Raw genomic sequence first — 16,885 nt, 5'->3', positions numbered from 1 at the left:
CACCCCCCCACTTACATGGTCCACAATAAATGTCTGCTGAATGAATAAAGAAATCCCTTTAGACTGGAAGCAAATTGAGAGCAGGGATTGTTTTTTTAACCTTTCTTCATATTTAGCCAGTGTTTAACCAATGCTGACTGGAATGAGGTAGATTCAGAATTGAAAACACCAAAGACACAAAACCAGCTAGCTTTCGTCAAAAGGAGAGCATTCTCCGCATCTCAGAGATAGATCAGGTAGAGGTCTCAGTTTCAGGACTTCATTAAATGGTTTATTTTAACTAGGAGCTACCTTCAACTTTGACATTCAACACATTGAATCATACTGCAGTTTTTTTTTTTAAATTTAAGGCAAGGGGTTAAGTGTGACCTGCCCAAGGTCACACAGCTAGGCAATCATTAAGTGTCTGAGGCCGCATTTGAACTCAGGTCTCCTTGACTCCAGGGCAGGTGCTCTATCCATAGCATTACCTAGCTTCACCTCATTTTAAAAATGATGGTGTTATTTTTTTCAAATTAAATTGGGCAGCTACTTTAGGAAACTAAATGATGACTTAGTCGAACTTGCAAAGTAAAAAGGTGAACTATATCCACTTTAAGCAAGAGTGGAAGGGCTGGGTACCTGGACAATTACTAGCACCAAAATTCTGAGGCAATGCAATTGTTTCATTTCAACAAAATGATAAGATTACGTATTTTGGGTCTTTTTTTTTCCATGAACAAATATCACTTTAACTAAACAACCACTACTAATATTTATATAGCACTTTAAAGTAGGCAAAGTGCTGTCTATATATTTTCTCATTGGATGCTCTCAACAACCCTGGGAGGTAGCTGCTATCTCAATTTGACAGAGGAGGAAACTGAGATAGAGGTCAAGTGGCTTGCCCAGGGACATATCGTAAGTGTCTGAACTGGATTTGAACTCAGGCAAATTGAATAAACTTTTCTCTATGTCCACATGAGAAACTTCAAATACTGAATTTGGCATTTACCTTCTTATTTATTCATGATTTGGGGGAAACACCCCCAAATGCATTTGTGTGCATTTCTGTTTTTCAACTCCTAGAATCATACACCTGAACAAGACTTTAGGGAGAGGCCATCAAGTGCAGGAATGCCAATCCCAAGTCAGTCAGGGAACACTCCATGCAGCCAATCCTTACTTCAATCTCCCCCTTATCCCTCCTACTCTGGAATGATTCTGACTCTCATTCCAATTCTCATTCCACCACACTCCCCGGTGCCTTAAGAGGAAGGGAAGAAAACGCCCTTTTGTCCACTGGTAGAAAAAACTTTGAATGTTGGAAGAGACCGTCATTTCACTAGTCTCTGATGATTTGAGGGACATAAGGAACTTTCAGCAGTTAAGTGATTTGGATTTATGTAAAAATCAGTAAAGGGATGTTGTATCACAACAAAAAGAGTGGGTAGGTTTTTCAAAAATCACCAGCATGTATCCCCTCAATCAAACATTACCTTTTAGAGCAGTCCTCTGGCAAGACTGTGACTGTCCCCCATTTCCATGCTATTATTAATCATGAGATGGAAATTTAGAAAACCCATGAAAAAAAGAATCTTTTCTAGAGATGCAAAGAAAAGGTCACTTTCTAGTCTGGTCATCTTCTTGGTATCCGAGATTTGGTGCTGACTACCCTAGTTCTTTCCTATAAGTTCACCTATATTCTGCCATATTTTATCTCATTGTTATCGGTACTTTTTGTTTCTCTATCATATTCTTTTCAGAACAAATCTCTTTTCCCTCCTCCCCCCTTGTGATGAAGCCAATTTCAGAGGGAGAAAATTAAGAAAATGATCTATCAAAGTACATAATGGACTGGTCTACCCTCTTTACAAAGTGGTGCTTGAAGAAATAAAAAAACAATTTAAATAGCTGGAGAAATATTCAATATTCCTGGTTTGGTCATGCCAATACATATAAATGTAAAATGATAATATGATCAAAGTTATAAAGTAAAAGATCTCAAACATCAAAGGAAAAAGAGGCAGGGAAAAAGAGGGAATAGCATTTTCCAATCTCAAACTATATTATGAAGCAGCAATCAACAAAATCATCTGGTAGTAGTTAAAAAAATTGAGACATCAAGAGATTAGACAAGGGAGAATCAGAAGCAATGGAGCTACCCAGCGCAACCAAGCAACAAATGCTAATTACTCTTAGGTAAGATCTCCCCACGTGATCCAAAGTGCTCAGAAGGTGGAGAGGTGTGGCCTGGCAGCGATGTGGCTTAGGCCAACATCTTCCACTACGCTGCCCAATTCTAAATGGTTACGTGACCCTAATGTTAAAGATCACACCAAAAGAAGGGGGAAAAAAAGAGAGAAGAGAAGCAGACCATAGACTTCCCATGGATCCGGGTAGGAGATGGATTCTTAACAAAATAAGGCATGGAGACAATTACAGAAAACAGAGAACTCTGATGACATGAAACAAAAGATTCTGCATAGACATCATTAATACACCTAGGTTAAGAAGGGGAAGTGGGCAAATGGGGAAAAAATGGGTATCAAGTTTCTCTGATAAGGGTTTGGAACATAAAAAATATACAATGAACAGACAGTCACACACACACACACACACACGTGTTCATTATCACTGAAGCAGTTGAACTTTAATCCTGGCACCAAGAATTGAGATTAATGGCAATTAAAAAACACCTATCAGAGCTCCATGTACAGATTTTATGAAAAGGTTACTGACAACTGTATTAGATACTATATACTATAGAAATCATAATCCTTATCTATTAGTCTGGGTTTTTACCTAAATTAAAACTTTCCTTAAGTGAAAAGTTACCAATAACATTTTAATATTAAAAATTAATTGAAATAAAATCCAATTATTTATTTATATATTTTTTTTGCAAGGCAGATGGGGTTAAGTGGCTTGCCCAAGGCCACACAGCTAGGTAATTATTAAATGTCTGAGACCAGATTTGAACCCAGGTACTCCTGACTCCAAGGCCAGTGCTTTATCCACTACGCCACCTAGCTGCCCTAAAATCCAATTATTAAAAAACCAAACTGTTACTTTTTTATCTCCTGGCTAGAATTGCTGAGTCCAATCCTCATGTGACAAGCAGCCAGGAGTCCCTCATAACATTTTCTAAGGAGTCTCTATCCAACTTTCCTTCTTAAGAGTATAACACAGAATGTGACACACTGCTGTCAAGCTGTTGGCAAGGACAGTTGGTTTTACCTTTGCACATCTCTTGGATACAAAGTGGAAGTTATCCTCCACACCCCTGTGGGAGTGAGAAGTTTGGGAGGGGGCACAATTCTTGTGAAACTCAAAAGTATTTTGGTGAGGAAGAAGGATGAGAAAAGACTACAAAAACACTGGAGACAATGGAAAGCAAAGGAGCTCTTTAAATAATGACCTCCTTATCACTGGTAGCAAATCTGACCAAGCTCCAAGGATGTCTGACCCATCCTAGGATCCCCTTTCTGGCAACGTGCACACCAACTGCCCGAGGTCAAGGCACCCAGCTCTGGTAACGTTTCAAGCGACTGACCTCAGATGACAAATTCGGAGTCCAGTTTGGGGAGGCAGGCTGGAAGATGTAGGCTGACCAACCAGCTAAAATCACAGAAATTTCTTGTTTCATGTCTATGGTACAGTGGAGGATTCTGGCTTTGGGGATCAGAGGACCTGGATTCAAATCCTGTCTCTCTCACTCACTTAACCTCCTTGGACACATGTTTGGTCATCTGTTAAAAAGGGCTGGTCAAGATAGCCTCTGAGCTCCCTTCCAAACCCAGATCTATGATCCCAGGAGCCTTCCAGACATGCAGCAAAGTGACAACAATAAAATGACAAATTCCTCCTGATGTATGACCAAGTTGTGGTTATCTAAGGGCTATTCATTATAAACAACAAAATGGTCAACATCTTGCACTCTTTTGGAAAGGAATCTTTTAATGATGTATTATATTCGCCTCTGTCCTTTATACTTTCTTCTCCTGCTTCCCTCCTTCCTCCCTCTGACACTGTACTTGAGATTCCTACTTCCCTGGCCCCAAATCCCTTCTTGCTATCCCAGGGCTCTTCCTGGGAGCATCCTCTTTAGGGGCATCTTGGCTGGAAGCATCCCCTCTAGAAGCATTTTTTGGTGAGAGTATACTTGCTAGGAGCATCCTCTCTAAGAGCATTCTCTCTAGGCCCTCCTTCCTGAGAGCATCCTCTCTACAAGCATCTTCTCTAAGAGCATCCTTCCTGGGAGCATCCTCTCTAGAAGCATCTTCTCTAAGAGCATCCTTCCTGAGAGCATCCTCTCTAGAAGCATCTTCTCTAAGAGCATCCTCTCTAGAAGCATCTTCTCTAAGAGCATCCTTCCTGGGAGCAAACTCTTTAGAAGTATCTTCATTAGAAGTATCCTCGCTGAGAGCATCCTCTCTAGAAGCATCTTCATTAGGATCATCTTTGGTCAGAGTATCCTTGCTAGGAGCATTGTTGGCTGTGCTGCTGCTAGGAGAGTCCAACTCCCACACTCCAAGTTCTGCTACCTCCCCTGCCCTATGTAATCATTTTTGAGATGCTGTCAGTGTCTGCTCTCATAGCCTGCTCCCCTTCTCCCCTATGGGTTATTCCAGAGGTCCTTCCTGAAAGGTTCACATCCTTGGGAACACATTTGGGCTCTTCTCAGCCCCATCTCCCTCCTCTAATCACTCCTGGTCACAGGCCTTGCTTCTATCTGTGCCAGGTTAGGCCCTCGTGTTCTTCTGGAAGTTTCCCTGATGCGGGACAAAACAGTTGAGTTAATTTTCTTTATCCTCAGACACGATCAGGTCACTGTTTGGCTTCATACCCTTAGACGACACCTTCGTGTCTAATGAACAAAGCCCCAATGTCTCTGACCCTAGTGCTGTCTCCCATTTCCAGTCTGATTTTGTGGTACTCCTTTTGGGCTCTCAGGGGGCCAAGGGAGCTCCTGCCCAGGCCACTCCTGAAGCCCGGCTTACTTCTGCTCTGCCCTCATCTCACACAGCTTTGGCCTCTCTAAGCTGGAAGGAGGCTCTGCCATCCTTGACTATGATGTCTTCAGTTTAGACAGGAAGATCTTGAGGAAGTGAGCCAACCTGATGGAGACAAAGTTGCTCCTTCCATGTGGTGTTCTTTTACCTCCCATTTTCTGTGCCTCGTCCACCTTGGACTTCCACACTTGGCTATGGACAGACTTCTTTTCCAACCTGACCATGCCATTCTGAACCAGTCATTTGGGTCTTTGTCTCCTTAGCAGATGGTGAGCTCTCTGAGGCTAAAGACTGTCTTGCTTATCATTTGACCTTCCAGCACCATGCCCTATATGCAGTCGGACCTCGATGTGTTTATAGAATTGGGAGGTACAGAGCTTCCTTACCAAGAATGTGCAGATAAATGACTTAGGGGGGCAGCTATTATAAAGTTGGTTAATGAATGTTTGTGGAATTAAAAAAAAAACAGCCAATGTGTTCCTTTTCAAGTATCCACAATGCTCCGGGATTGTACACTGTTTTCCTTGATGGTCAGGATGCCTCAATTTGGAGTCACCATCACCTGGGGTTGTATTGTTTTAAGGAAGACCTAGACTGTGGGGAGAAGACCTCTGGAACCCATTTTTATCTGTCACTGTATACCATGGCCTCATGTGACCAGACTGTCTCATGCCTCAGTTTCACCAATGAACAGACAGTATAATTTAATCTCAAGTCTAGTTACCTCTAGACATAGAGAATGAGGATAATGTGGATATTGTTTTTCAAATGTCTTAAATTTAAGACTTAAAAACACATATATGGGGTGGCTAGGTGGCGTTGTGGATAGAGCACTGGCCCTGGAGTCAGGAAGACCTGAATTCAAATCCGGCCTCAGACACTTAATAATTACCTACCTGTGTGACCTTGGGCAAGTCACTTTAATCCCATTGCCTTACAAAAAAAAAATAAACTCCAAAAAATCACATATATAAATTTGAGAGGTGAATGTTTTAGGTTGCTGTGGAGGGCTTATGGACTATAAATGAATGATTACAATGATTTTAAGTGTTTCTTAAGTGGGGATGATACCCTGCCTGCTCCATTTCCTATGAAATACAAACAAATCTACTCCCCCAACTTTTTACTTCTCCTGATGATGATCAGCGAAATGCTTTTGGATGATTTTTCTATTCTCTGGAATGTTTCCTGCTATGTTATTTATTTCCAGGAGGTCTGGTCCAGTCCAGCCCAGTGGACATTTCACAAGAAACTTCCTCCCTCTCCATTCTAACTCCTGATGGTCAGGATGTCCTTTGCCTATATAGGTCCCTGCTTCCTTTCCCCTCAGTGAATCTGGTCCTTTCCTCTCTGACTCACTCTGCTCCCTAAATTACAGCACCTTTTCAGCCTCTCCCTAGCCCCTCCACTTCTTTTTCTGACCTACCCCCCAAAACTTTTGCCAACCTCGTCATAGACTCTTTTTCATATCTGGTCTCTCCCACCATCTCCCATTCCCTTCCAGTATGCTCTCTAGAGTACCTCCTTCATGAAGGATGAATCTGTCTGAGCACTATTTTTACTTACATTTTCTCCTTCACACCTGTCCTCCTTGCCTTCACCAAAACTGGTTCTTTTCTGAAGACACTGTCTTCCTTACCATCCTCACTGTCCCATGATTTCTGATGCTACTTTCAGGACACTTAAGTATTACCCTTTCTCTCTGTTCTTCTAACATCTTTTTCTGATCACCATGGCAGGTCAACCTCGTCATCTACTTCTGAACCCCTCAGCCCGTCTTTTTTCCCCTCTGCTCTAATGTCTTTCACCAGACTTCGCCCTGTGAAGTGAAGAGCCTCCTATCTCAAGGTCAGAGATCTCCCTCCCAGCTGCTCTGCAGATGCCGAGTTCTCAATCTTCGCCAGCACAATGCAGTCTGCCCAACTTTTGACTTGTTCCTTGACAGGAAGCATCCTTGCACTCTAAATGTTGTTCTTCTCCCACTTCAGACCTTGGTGGCACATTTCAGAAAGGTCAGAGAAAGACAAGACCACTGAGGTGAGGGAAAGGGGTGGGGAGGAGACAGCCAGTCATGCTATATGATAGTGCCTGAAAGAGCTGGGGAAACTTGGCCGACAAAAGAAACTCTTAGGGAGACATGGTAGCTGTCTCCAGATATTGTTAAAGAGGGACTGTTGTGGAGCCAGCCCTGGGAGTAGAGGAACAAAGACTGGGTTTGGGTGCCCTAACCTGCTGGAGCCTCCACTCACACCTTCCTCTGGGATGGATTCAAACCTTGTGCCTAGGCCACTGATGAAAGCTGTTAGAAAACCTGCAGCGATTCCACTGACCAAGATGGGATTGGAGTGACTAAGTAAGTCCCTGGGATTTGTTTTGTTTTGGTTTTTTTTGCAAGGCAAATGGGGTTAAGTGGCTTGCCCAAGGCCACACAGCTAGGTCATTATTAAGTGTCTGAGACCGGATTTGAACCCAGGTACTCCTGACTCCAGGGCTGGTACTTTATCTACTTCGCCACCTAGCTGCCCCTCAGTCCCTGGGATTTGGACCTCCCCACCTGGCTAGAGACAGACTTCTCTTCCAAACCAACCATTTCAGCTCAATAGCAAGCAGAACCTCTGAACACTGGGAGGGAGCTGCCTGGGGAGGTCTTCTTCTTCTTTTTGCAAGGCAATAGGATTAAGTGGCTTGCTCAAGACCACACAGCTAGGTAATTATTAAGTATCTGAGGCAGGATTTGAACTCAGGTACTCCTGACTTCCAGGCTGGTGCTCTATCCACTGTGCCACCTAGCCGCCCCTTGGGGAGGTCTTCTGGCAGAAATTGGCTGACCCTCCATTGGGGGGTCTGAATGAAGGGGCTCATACTTGGGGAGGGATCGGATAAGGGGATTGTGGAGCTTCCTTTCAACTCTGCCCAAAGTCACTGGTAGCCTCCCAATGGAGGCCTCCTTGTCCTCCACCGGCCTAGAGCACAAGACCCTGCTAATGTAGTCTCTGACACTGTCCTTCGGGCTCCCCTTTTCCACTCACCTATTTCTTTATTCTGTCCTCCTGTCTCAGAGATTCCATTCGCTGATGGGGCCTCTCTCTGTTCCCACTCCCCCTCCTCCCGGCTCTAAACCCATTTCCAATGGCAGTGGTCCTGTCCCACTAGTCCCTCCAACTCAAAATGGTCTTTCCCCACCTTTGCTCATGTCAGCCTACCTTCTCCCTCCTGCCTGCTTTTCAGATTAGCTGGGGTTGTTTCCATAGGAAAGAAGGAGCTCTGTGGTTTAAAAAGGTAACCTTTACAGTGAAGAAACGACTTGGTGCTACTTAAGTTGGGAGGTGAATGGAACTTCTCTGACATATTAGCTGCTCTCCTGTAAAGAAGCCATGAAGGTTTCTGTGTCCTTTTGCCTTTAGCTCTTTCTACTGGAACCCCTTCTACAGAGTGACAAAGAAAGGACATTTGGGTTCATATAATCATAGACTACAGAAGAATCACTTGGCAGAATTCTCACTGGTCTGATGACCAAAGCCAGGTGATTTTGCATTTCAAACAATGAATGTAAAGAGAAAACAAGAAACACCCAGTTTCACCTCAGAATATTACCTTGTTTGGAACCCCCAGGAAAGATATGAATGAGTTTCCTTAATATGACTGGTTATTACTCTAGAGACTCTAGACAATATTTCCACTTGCCCTCTCAAAGTTGTTCCTGTTTAGACATTACGCACCTGTTACCCCCACGTTGGCCCGAGCAGCCTCAGAGACTCTGTGGGGATGGGGTGGAGGAGCACACGAGCACAGAGATGCTGTGAGTAAATAAAGGAACTCCTCTGGGCCCTAACCACCACAGGTCAGATGCCATTGATGACTTCCCCCAAGTCGGTCAATTCTTTACCTTTTCCGTTTTCTCTGTCTTCTCTTTCTCCTTCTCTTCTTTCTTCTTCTTCTTCTCACTCTGTCCATCAGGATGGAAGACTGGTGGTGGTGGTGGTGGTGGTGGTGGTGGTGGTGGCGGAGGTGCAGTTCCTGGGAAAGGTGTGCCGGTTGAGGGTGGGGGCCCAGGGCTGGTGCTTGTGGCTTCTCCCGTGGCTGTGCCTGCAGTGGAGATTCCAGGACTCTTCTTGGACTTGGAGTGTCGTTTTTCCCTGTGCCTCTCCTTGTCTTTCTTCTTCTTGCTCTTCTTGGATTTCTTCTTTTTCTTGATCTCCCGATAGGAGTCATCAATCACCAGCTCCCCAGCCTCCAGTTCAGCTCCCGAGGACGAGCCAGACTCTGGGGCAGGCTCGAGGTTGGAGAGTTCGTAGTCGGCACTGTGGGTGTCAGAGCTGAAGCCTTCGGGACCAGGGGAAGGGTGCTGATCCCCGGCCGGTTTGTGCTTCTTCCTGGCTGTTTTGAGAAAACTTTGCAGCTCGTGGCCGAGGAGGAAAGTGCCCTGCTCATCTCGAGCTGACTTTTTGGAGGACTTTTTTGTGGTCCCTTGTGAAGGAGGATTCTGAAAAGACTCCTCGTCACCTGTCCTGCCTTCCTTCTCCTTGGGGGAGAGAATAAGTTTCATTTTTAAGCCATCTGGCTCTCGTAGGGTCAAAGTCTCTGTATTAACATAGAGCGGCTTCATTTTTTTGGCCTTGTGGAAGCCACCATCCTCGAGGGACAGCTCCCCACTGCTGCCGCTGCTCCCCTTTTTCCTGGGGTGCTGTTCCTTTTTGCTTTCCGAGTAGCTTGAAGAGCTAAAGGAAGAAAATGAGGATTTCTCCCCAGTCTTTCTGGGGGGCTTGGAGCCTGTTCCAAGGGGAGATGTGATGGCCTTCAGCAGGTCCATGGCTGTATCGGAGGGTGGGGGACTTGGTACCACCTTCTTCTTTTTCTTCTGTGACTCCAAAGGCGAATGATCTGAAAATCATCAAAAGGAAGACAGTTTGAGAATGATGGGAAGCAATGTCGTTTGCATTTCCCCTTCTCACCTGACACCCCACCAGCAGGAGGAAGAAAGAGGCCAATAGGAAGGGGAGAGGGGTGATCCTCCAAATGGTGTGCAGCACTCAGAAGTGAATGCCCACACATTGGTGTGACCTGACTTGGTGTGACTGCTTGCCTCTGGACCTGGGAGGCAGCGGGTCACTCAGGAGTCTTCACAGGCAACCAAACAGAGCATACCCCAGAGGATGGAACAGAGCTGTGGGATTAAGGTAGGTTAAAATTTAGATTTCAGAGGATCATCTGGCTTGAGTCCAGGCCAAACCCACTGGGGAAAAGGGTTAGTCTCTTCAGCTATGCTTATTACATGGCCAAGAAAAACTGGTCTTAGTCAGGAATGGTTTTGCAGTTATGCTCCAGAAGAGGGAGAAGTGACCCACAGGTGCAGGCCAGAGGGCATGAAAAACCACGGGTGGCAAAGGGGGTGCTAGAGAGGAATGGGCAAAAGACAAGCAGATGGTGGGGGGGTGGGGGGGTGGGAAAGGGAACCTGGTACCTGGTGTATCACAAATGAAGACTGTTCTTCTATGCTGAATCCTCCACAATCCCAGCCCTCCACCTCTCTCCTCCTTCACACTGGTTTATCGGCAATCAGAATAAGAACCACTGTCCTGTTAAATAGGCCACCGAGTCAGCAACATCTGGACCCCTTGCCCTTGCCCCGACTCCTGTGGTCCCACTCCTGTCCTCACCTCCATAGCAGGACTCGCTGGAGGAATGCTTCCCCCTTCTCTTGTGCGTGTCCGTGCCCAGGGAGAAGAGATCTCTCTCCTAGAAGCAAGGGAGAGGAACAGGCGTTGACGGCTGTCCAAGGGGCTAAGTCAAGAACCTTTCTGAAACCACATTTACTTTGCTCCCTGTCAGTCATGACTTTAGAAACAAATAAACAAAACAAAGCAAAAAAAAAAAAAAAAAGAAAAAACCCTTGGGAGAGAAGTTCTCTTTCTGGTCATTATGAAAGGGAGGGAACAACTGCCCCCGCCCAAGACCGACTGCTTACCTTCAGCCTTTTCTTGGAGGACTTCCTGACCTGAGCAGCAATCTCTTCTTCCTCTCTTAAAAGATCCTTGTAAGAACGTTTTTTCTCTCGTTGGCTCCGGCCAGCCGCCAGTCCTATATCCTCCAAACTTTGGTCACCATCGAAGCAATCTGAAAGCCACATGAGCATTTGAGAAGGGAAACAAGAAAGGTTGACAAATTCTTCAATCCCCGTACACATAAGGCAGCAGTCCCTCTGCTCCATAACAATAATGGTTGATCATTCCACCAGAGGAGAGGATCCAAGGGGAGAAGATTTCTTCATCTCCCAGCTGGAATATCGAAAGCAACACTGGAGGGAGCACAAACACCTAACACCCCACCCTCGAGTGGGTGGGGTGGGGGGGGGTCTCTTGTTCTCAGTTTGCAACTGGACAGTGATCAAGAGCACGGCAAGGACCAGGTCCAGAAAAATAAGGATTAATGTGCTCTGTTTCTGTATGGGAGACCAATCTGTGGTTCCTATGCCCACTCTCTTGCTCCATGGAGCTGGCAAGGTCCAAGAGTGCTGCAGGGGCTCAGCCCAGGAAAAGAGAAGCTAATGTTCCGTGCTCTCATGCTGGGCCCCCGTCTTGCTTTTTCATTTCCATGGACCCAGCCTGGGAATGCCGTAGAGACTGGGCATCCTAAGGACAGTGCTCTGACCCATCCTAGGAGAGAGCAGGATGTGCTTCTCAGTCCTGGCCTGCAGGGACTGAAGAGGGCGGGCACCCCCTCTGGAACGCTTCTCAGATTAAGGGCTCATACCTCCTTTCTTCCTGGAGTCATCATAAGCCATGGCCGTCCTGCAGGACCTGAGAATGTGGCGCTGTTTCCAGAATCCTTCCCGGCTACAGGACCAGGCCTGAGAAACAAAGAATGAAAACCTTCCTGTGAGGGGAATCACTGTGGAGGCCAAGAAGGCTTCCAGATGAAAAGGAGTAGGCATCCACTGAGGAAAGGGCAGCGAGAAACAAAGGGGAGGCTTGACCCTCCTCATGGTCCCTGTAAATCTAGAGGGGGGGGTCAGACTGCAGAAGCTACACCAGACCTAATCATGTGGTGGGATTCCTAATACAAAGTCATGCTTCTCGGAAGTACAAATTCCCATGCCCAAATAGGCCTGGCAAGAGGGCCTGCTCCAACCAAGCAGGGTGGAAAGACCTCAGTCGATGGGCTGGGTCACTCCCAGCCACAGGCTCCAAGGATCTGGGAGGCTTTTGGACAAACAGATCACACTGAACATACAAAAGAGTGTCAGAAGATTTTACAGCGGTGGAAATGGAGACAGAAGAGAACCTACTGTAGTGCAAGGTCAAGAGACAGGTAGATAGCAGTGCAGCGAAGCTATAGAGCTCTTTAGAGTAGAAGTTCCATAAAAGACTTTTGTCAGGCTAAGAAATATATCAAAATAGTTGAAAAAGTGAGTGATTCATACTAAATGACTTCAATGATATCTTTCAGTACTAGTGAAAAGATTTTAAAAGTGGATTGTTTCAGCAAAAAGGGAGGAAGGATGTTATTTTCCTGAATGGAGATGAAATTGAATCAGCAAAAAATGTTCAGATTGTCATTTATCACCATCATTCACAGTAACTTGAAGAGTTATAAATGAAAAAGATCTGCTAGGATTCAAGTTTTCTAAGTTCTTCTTTTTATACATGAAAGATGGCCCTAGTAATTTGTTCGCTACAGAAAACAACCTGAAATCTATCAACTATCCTAATAGGTGCAACGTGTCATAAGGGAGCAACATACATCTCTTTGTAAGGGACTCCGAGTAGTCTAGACACTCTATATTTACACTGCATACGAGTGACACCACATACTAATCTGTACATTAGGTATGTTTGAAATTTTCCCATGAAACCAGTAAATAACTTAGATCCTTACACGGGCTTAGCAGTTATTTAAAATGTATCACAGTGAAGATTTAGATAGTCTAAGGATTTTTCACTAGGTAATATTCATCAGGGAGATAGTCTAATGTTGGGGGGCAACCAGATTAAAAAGGGAATTAGAATTCTACACACATGTATGGGTAGACATGTAGTCCTTTTTTATTACTAGATTTAAAGATGATGCTTAGATGGGCAGGACACTTTGCCAACCAATAAAAAATGAAAAAGATTTCTACTGTCTTACAAAGCAGGAAGTGGAACTGAAGAACAAAGTTGACAGAAGCCAGAGAGATCAGACAGATTGACCCTACAGGAATTACTGGTCTCATCCTCTTATTGTTGAGAAAAAAGAAGAAAGGGGTAGGGGTGGGGGGAACACATGAGAAAGCATGCCACTTGTGCAATGCTTCCTATACCCCTGAAGGCTAGAGCTGGATACCCTAGCTCGAAACCATGCCCTGATCTCTTCACCTTTCTACTCAGCTAGGGATGGCACCAAGGGAGCAATGAAAAGTATATTTCCTCTTTATTCCTCAAAACTGTTAAAAGCTATTTTATTACTGCCATATGTCTCAAGGTGACAATCTTGTCAGGAATACATCATTCTCCTCTGACAAAAAATACAACAATTTGAGAACTCAGGGATAGTAAGAGCCAAAGAGTCAATTCTGTTCAGCTAACTGACGAAACTGAACAGGGAAACAATATGAAATATTCAATGCCATTAAATATAGTCGCTGACATGTAAAGAAGAAAATAAATCTCCTTAAAATTTTAAAAGCTGGGATAAAGATTGAGCCTAGAGATGATCCCCCAAGCCTCATCTGGACATCAAAAGGCCACATAACAGGTTCCATAGTGGAAACAGTAATGTTCAAGAAAAGCCTACAAAAGAACAGGGTGGAGATAACTTACTTGGCCTATAAAAAGAGCTTTTCTTAAAATTGCAAGTGGATTTAAATAATTGCTTGGGATGAGAAACAGATCAATAAGGAGCTACTTATCCTAGGAGATGTAAAAACAGATTACTTGGTACACAATATTATACACTATTACTAGGACTCCCACTGCTGAATGTTTTCTTAACAACATGCAGATGTAATCAAATAAATTAGAAAAAAGATGCTGAGATGACTAACATTTCCTTAAATAAGAAAAGTATGGCCTGAATTTGGAAATCTGTAATGAGGTGCAAACTGGACTATTTTAGCCACAATGTTGAGAAATAAATTCCTATAGTCTTTAAAAATATATTAATCCAGTTTGCAGCATTGGCTTTGTTTGCTGATGGCTAGTAAGAAAAGATGGTACTTGGGGTGGGGGGGGGGTTAGAATAAAGTCTTAGCGATTAGTGTTCAAGAAAGGTAAAGTGTAGTCAGTTTATGACCAGTTAATATACTGAGTCCCCTAAAATGACCTTGAATTTTATGATAAATAAAGGGATTTTAAACTCAGGGGCTAGATCTTGAGGGTTATTAATTCAGGAAAAAAAGATACAAATGATCAGTTTTGTCTTTCTTATCAGAAAACATGGGGCGTAATTCAAATAATGGTTGAGAAGTCTATAAGATGGCAAAATACATCCAGGGAACTCTTTACATACATCTCCAAATAAACTCCAAAATATATCTATCTCCTTAAATTTGGAGATGAAGATCAAACTTCTGTGCTGAGAAATACTTCTGACCCTCAGGACAGGAGAGAAGCTGAGACTCTAGAGGAGTATGAAGCACTCTATGTAACCAAAGAGACAGTTATGAAAAATATTTAAGAAGTTCAACAGATCCTTTGGCAATCTGATACAAGATGTGGAAAGGAGGTTATTTGATATGATATACTTTTAATGAAAAACCTAGGCTAAAAGTTTCTAAATTTGATTGAGAAATAATTTAAGCACCAGCTAACATTAAAAAGCTTTTTCTTCCTGGGGTTCTAATTGATTATGGCAAAAGAACAAAGTAAAAGCTATAAATGGACATTTTAAGTGAGATCCAGGAATTGCTGAGAGTCAGGATGGTTTCTTCCAATGTGCCTCATTTTCTTCCCAAGCTCATCTTTTGGAGGCTATGCTTCTTCTGGCACTTCCAGAGTCTCTGTTAGCTCCCAAGTGGGCCCCTTTCCAAGGGTCTGCAGGGGCATCTTCTCATCCCAGCCCAGAATTCCAGCCTTTGGCCAGGCCCCTTGGCCTTGCCCTGGGATCTCTGCAGCACTCCTAGCCCCTATGAGCTCTGCAAGTTTCTGAGCTACAGACAGTTGGGTAAAGGACAGATGTTTTTGTACCAAGGACTCATTAGGGAGAGAAATGAGAATTGATGGCGAGAGTCATTTAAAAACATGCCCAAAGCCTCCACCGAGACAGGCTTCGCCCCACACGCAGGGTTCCTTTTGTAGAGTGACACCATGAGCAGCCTGACCAGCATGAGGCCGGAGTGTGGGCTACTATGTAATCCGGTATTCTGTCTGTGATAAGGATGGCCATACCATGAGGAGTCTGTGTCCAGAGCACACACATAGTCCATCATCTATGTTGGTGGAGCCTGGTAGGCACCTCCGCAGTCATCGCCAGCCTAGCCAAACTCATGGACAGGGACCGAGTCCAGCCTCCCCTATTCACAGAGGCTCAGAGAAGTGGCCTGCCTTGTCCTGCCATTGGGGGCACTCCACTTTTCCTGAGTGTGGACCCCTTTTACGGACTGCTTTTCAACAACGTTTTCAGATGCACAAAATAAGAAACAGGATTACAGAGCAATTAGACTGAAGGAGGCATCAAAGCAAATTTTTAAAAGTTCCTGGAACTTAGGTGAAGAACCACTCCTTTACCTTCCAATGTATAAGAATGAATGTTTCAATTCTGACTCCTGGCATCTGGGGCTAGGAAGGCTTTTAGAGCTCAGCCGGAGTCTCTTCTTCCTCTGATTCCCCTAGCACCCGGTGCTGCCCTGCCCTTTTCTCCTATCCGTTTGCATAGCCGGCTTCCCTTGGACAGGCATTTTAATTGATACGTTATAATTAGTCTACCCCAGCTCCCTGCATTTTACAGGTGAAGAAACCAAAGAGCCAAAGAAATTCATTTGCCCGGTCCCAGCTTAGGGTGCTGGACAGCGTGAGATCTGGGTTCAAACCTGAGCCCCTCTGCTTCATCCTTGATGATCTGAGGCGCACTGCTTCTCTTTTTCCCAGTCTTATTTTCAATAAGTAAAATGAAGGGCTCCTGCGAATGAAGAGGACGAAGGAGTCTAACTGTGCTAAGGGATGCTGAGATGTTGGAGGGCCCGAGGCCCTGGGCGGTAGGGACCGTTCCATCTTCGCCTCCACATAACTGGCGGCCTCCTCTTTTAGGCACCCCAGGGCCAGGGCACAGGGCCAGGGCTCAGAGGACGTCCTCCCGCTTTGGTGCCGGGGCAGAATACAGCCATTTAGTGGAAGGCCTCCGGGAGTGGGGAGGAATGCCTGGCCGAGCTCCGGGCCCTGGGGCCCAGCAAGGAGGGAGGCTCCCAAATTGCTTCTCCAGGTACCAGCTGGACGGCCTAGCCCTTGGTTGGCACTCCCGACCCCCCAGCTGCCTCCTGCCCCTCGGGCTCTGGTGTCTGAGAAGCCGTGGCACCGGCTCCAAATCCAGCCCTTTCTCCCACATTTTGGGGCATCCCCCCGGGGAGGCAGCTGACTCCATGGGGGGCTGTGCCCCCCGCCCAATCTGAGAGGACGGGCCCCAGGGACCCCGAGACACGAGGCCGCTCCACTCCTGGGGGGCGGCTTCGGAAGGAGACCAGGAGGTCCGGGCTTTCCGGGAGAAAGCGTGGGGTGGGCTCGGGGGCCAGGCCGGCCCGGCCGGGATCGGGGGGCTGCTCCTGGGCCGGCCCCCGGGGCGGGCTCTGCTTCCCCAGGGGCGCAGGGACGTTCCGGGGCCCCCCACCCCGGGGCGCGGCTTCGTCCAGGTGCTGCGAGGGGGCGGGGGTGGGGGGCTGGACCCCGCCCGGGCCCGGGGCCGCTCCGGAAGCCGGGCGCCTG

The 16,885-nt window shown here is 45.7% G+C and overlaps 1 protein-coding gene across 3 annotated transcripts in view; it reads right to left on the bottom strand.

Moving 5' to 3' along the window:
• HMGXB4 (HMG-box containing 4) overlaps nt 1-16,634 on the bottom strand; it is a 30,558-nt gene extending 13,924 nt beyond the window's left edge. For 2 of the 3 annotated variants that reach the window (XM_074226789.1, XM_074226788.1), the window contains exons 1-2: nt 10,456-10,555; nt 8,881-9,875 (exon numbers count right to left, since the gene is read on the bottom strand). In XM_074226789.1, coding sequence (XP_074082890.1) covers nt 8,881-9,804 — 924 coding nt within the window. In that variant the 5' untranslated portion in view covers nt 9,805-9,875; nt 10,456-10,555. Of the gene's footprint in view, nt 1-8,880; nt 9,876-10,455; nt 10,556-10,651; nt 10,731-10,959; nt 11,109-11,744 lie in introns of those variants that run through there. The other variant, XM_074226790.1, reaches the window with a different exon arrangement.
• Between the last annotated feature and the right edge of the window lie 251 nt (nt 16,635-16,885).

This window comes from Macrotis lagotis, chromosome 2, assembly GCF_037893015.1.
Source record: "Macrotis lagotis isolate mMagLag1 chromosome 2, bilby.v1.9.chrom.fasta, whole genome shotgun sequence".
Lineage (NCBI taxonomy): Eukaryota > Metazoa > Chordata > Mammalia > Peramelemorphia > Peramelidae > Macrotis > Macrotis lagotis.
This window is presented reverse-complemented; position numbering and strand designations above follow the sequence as displayed.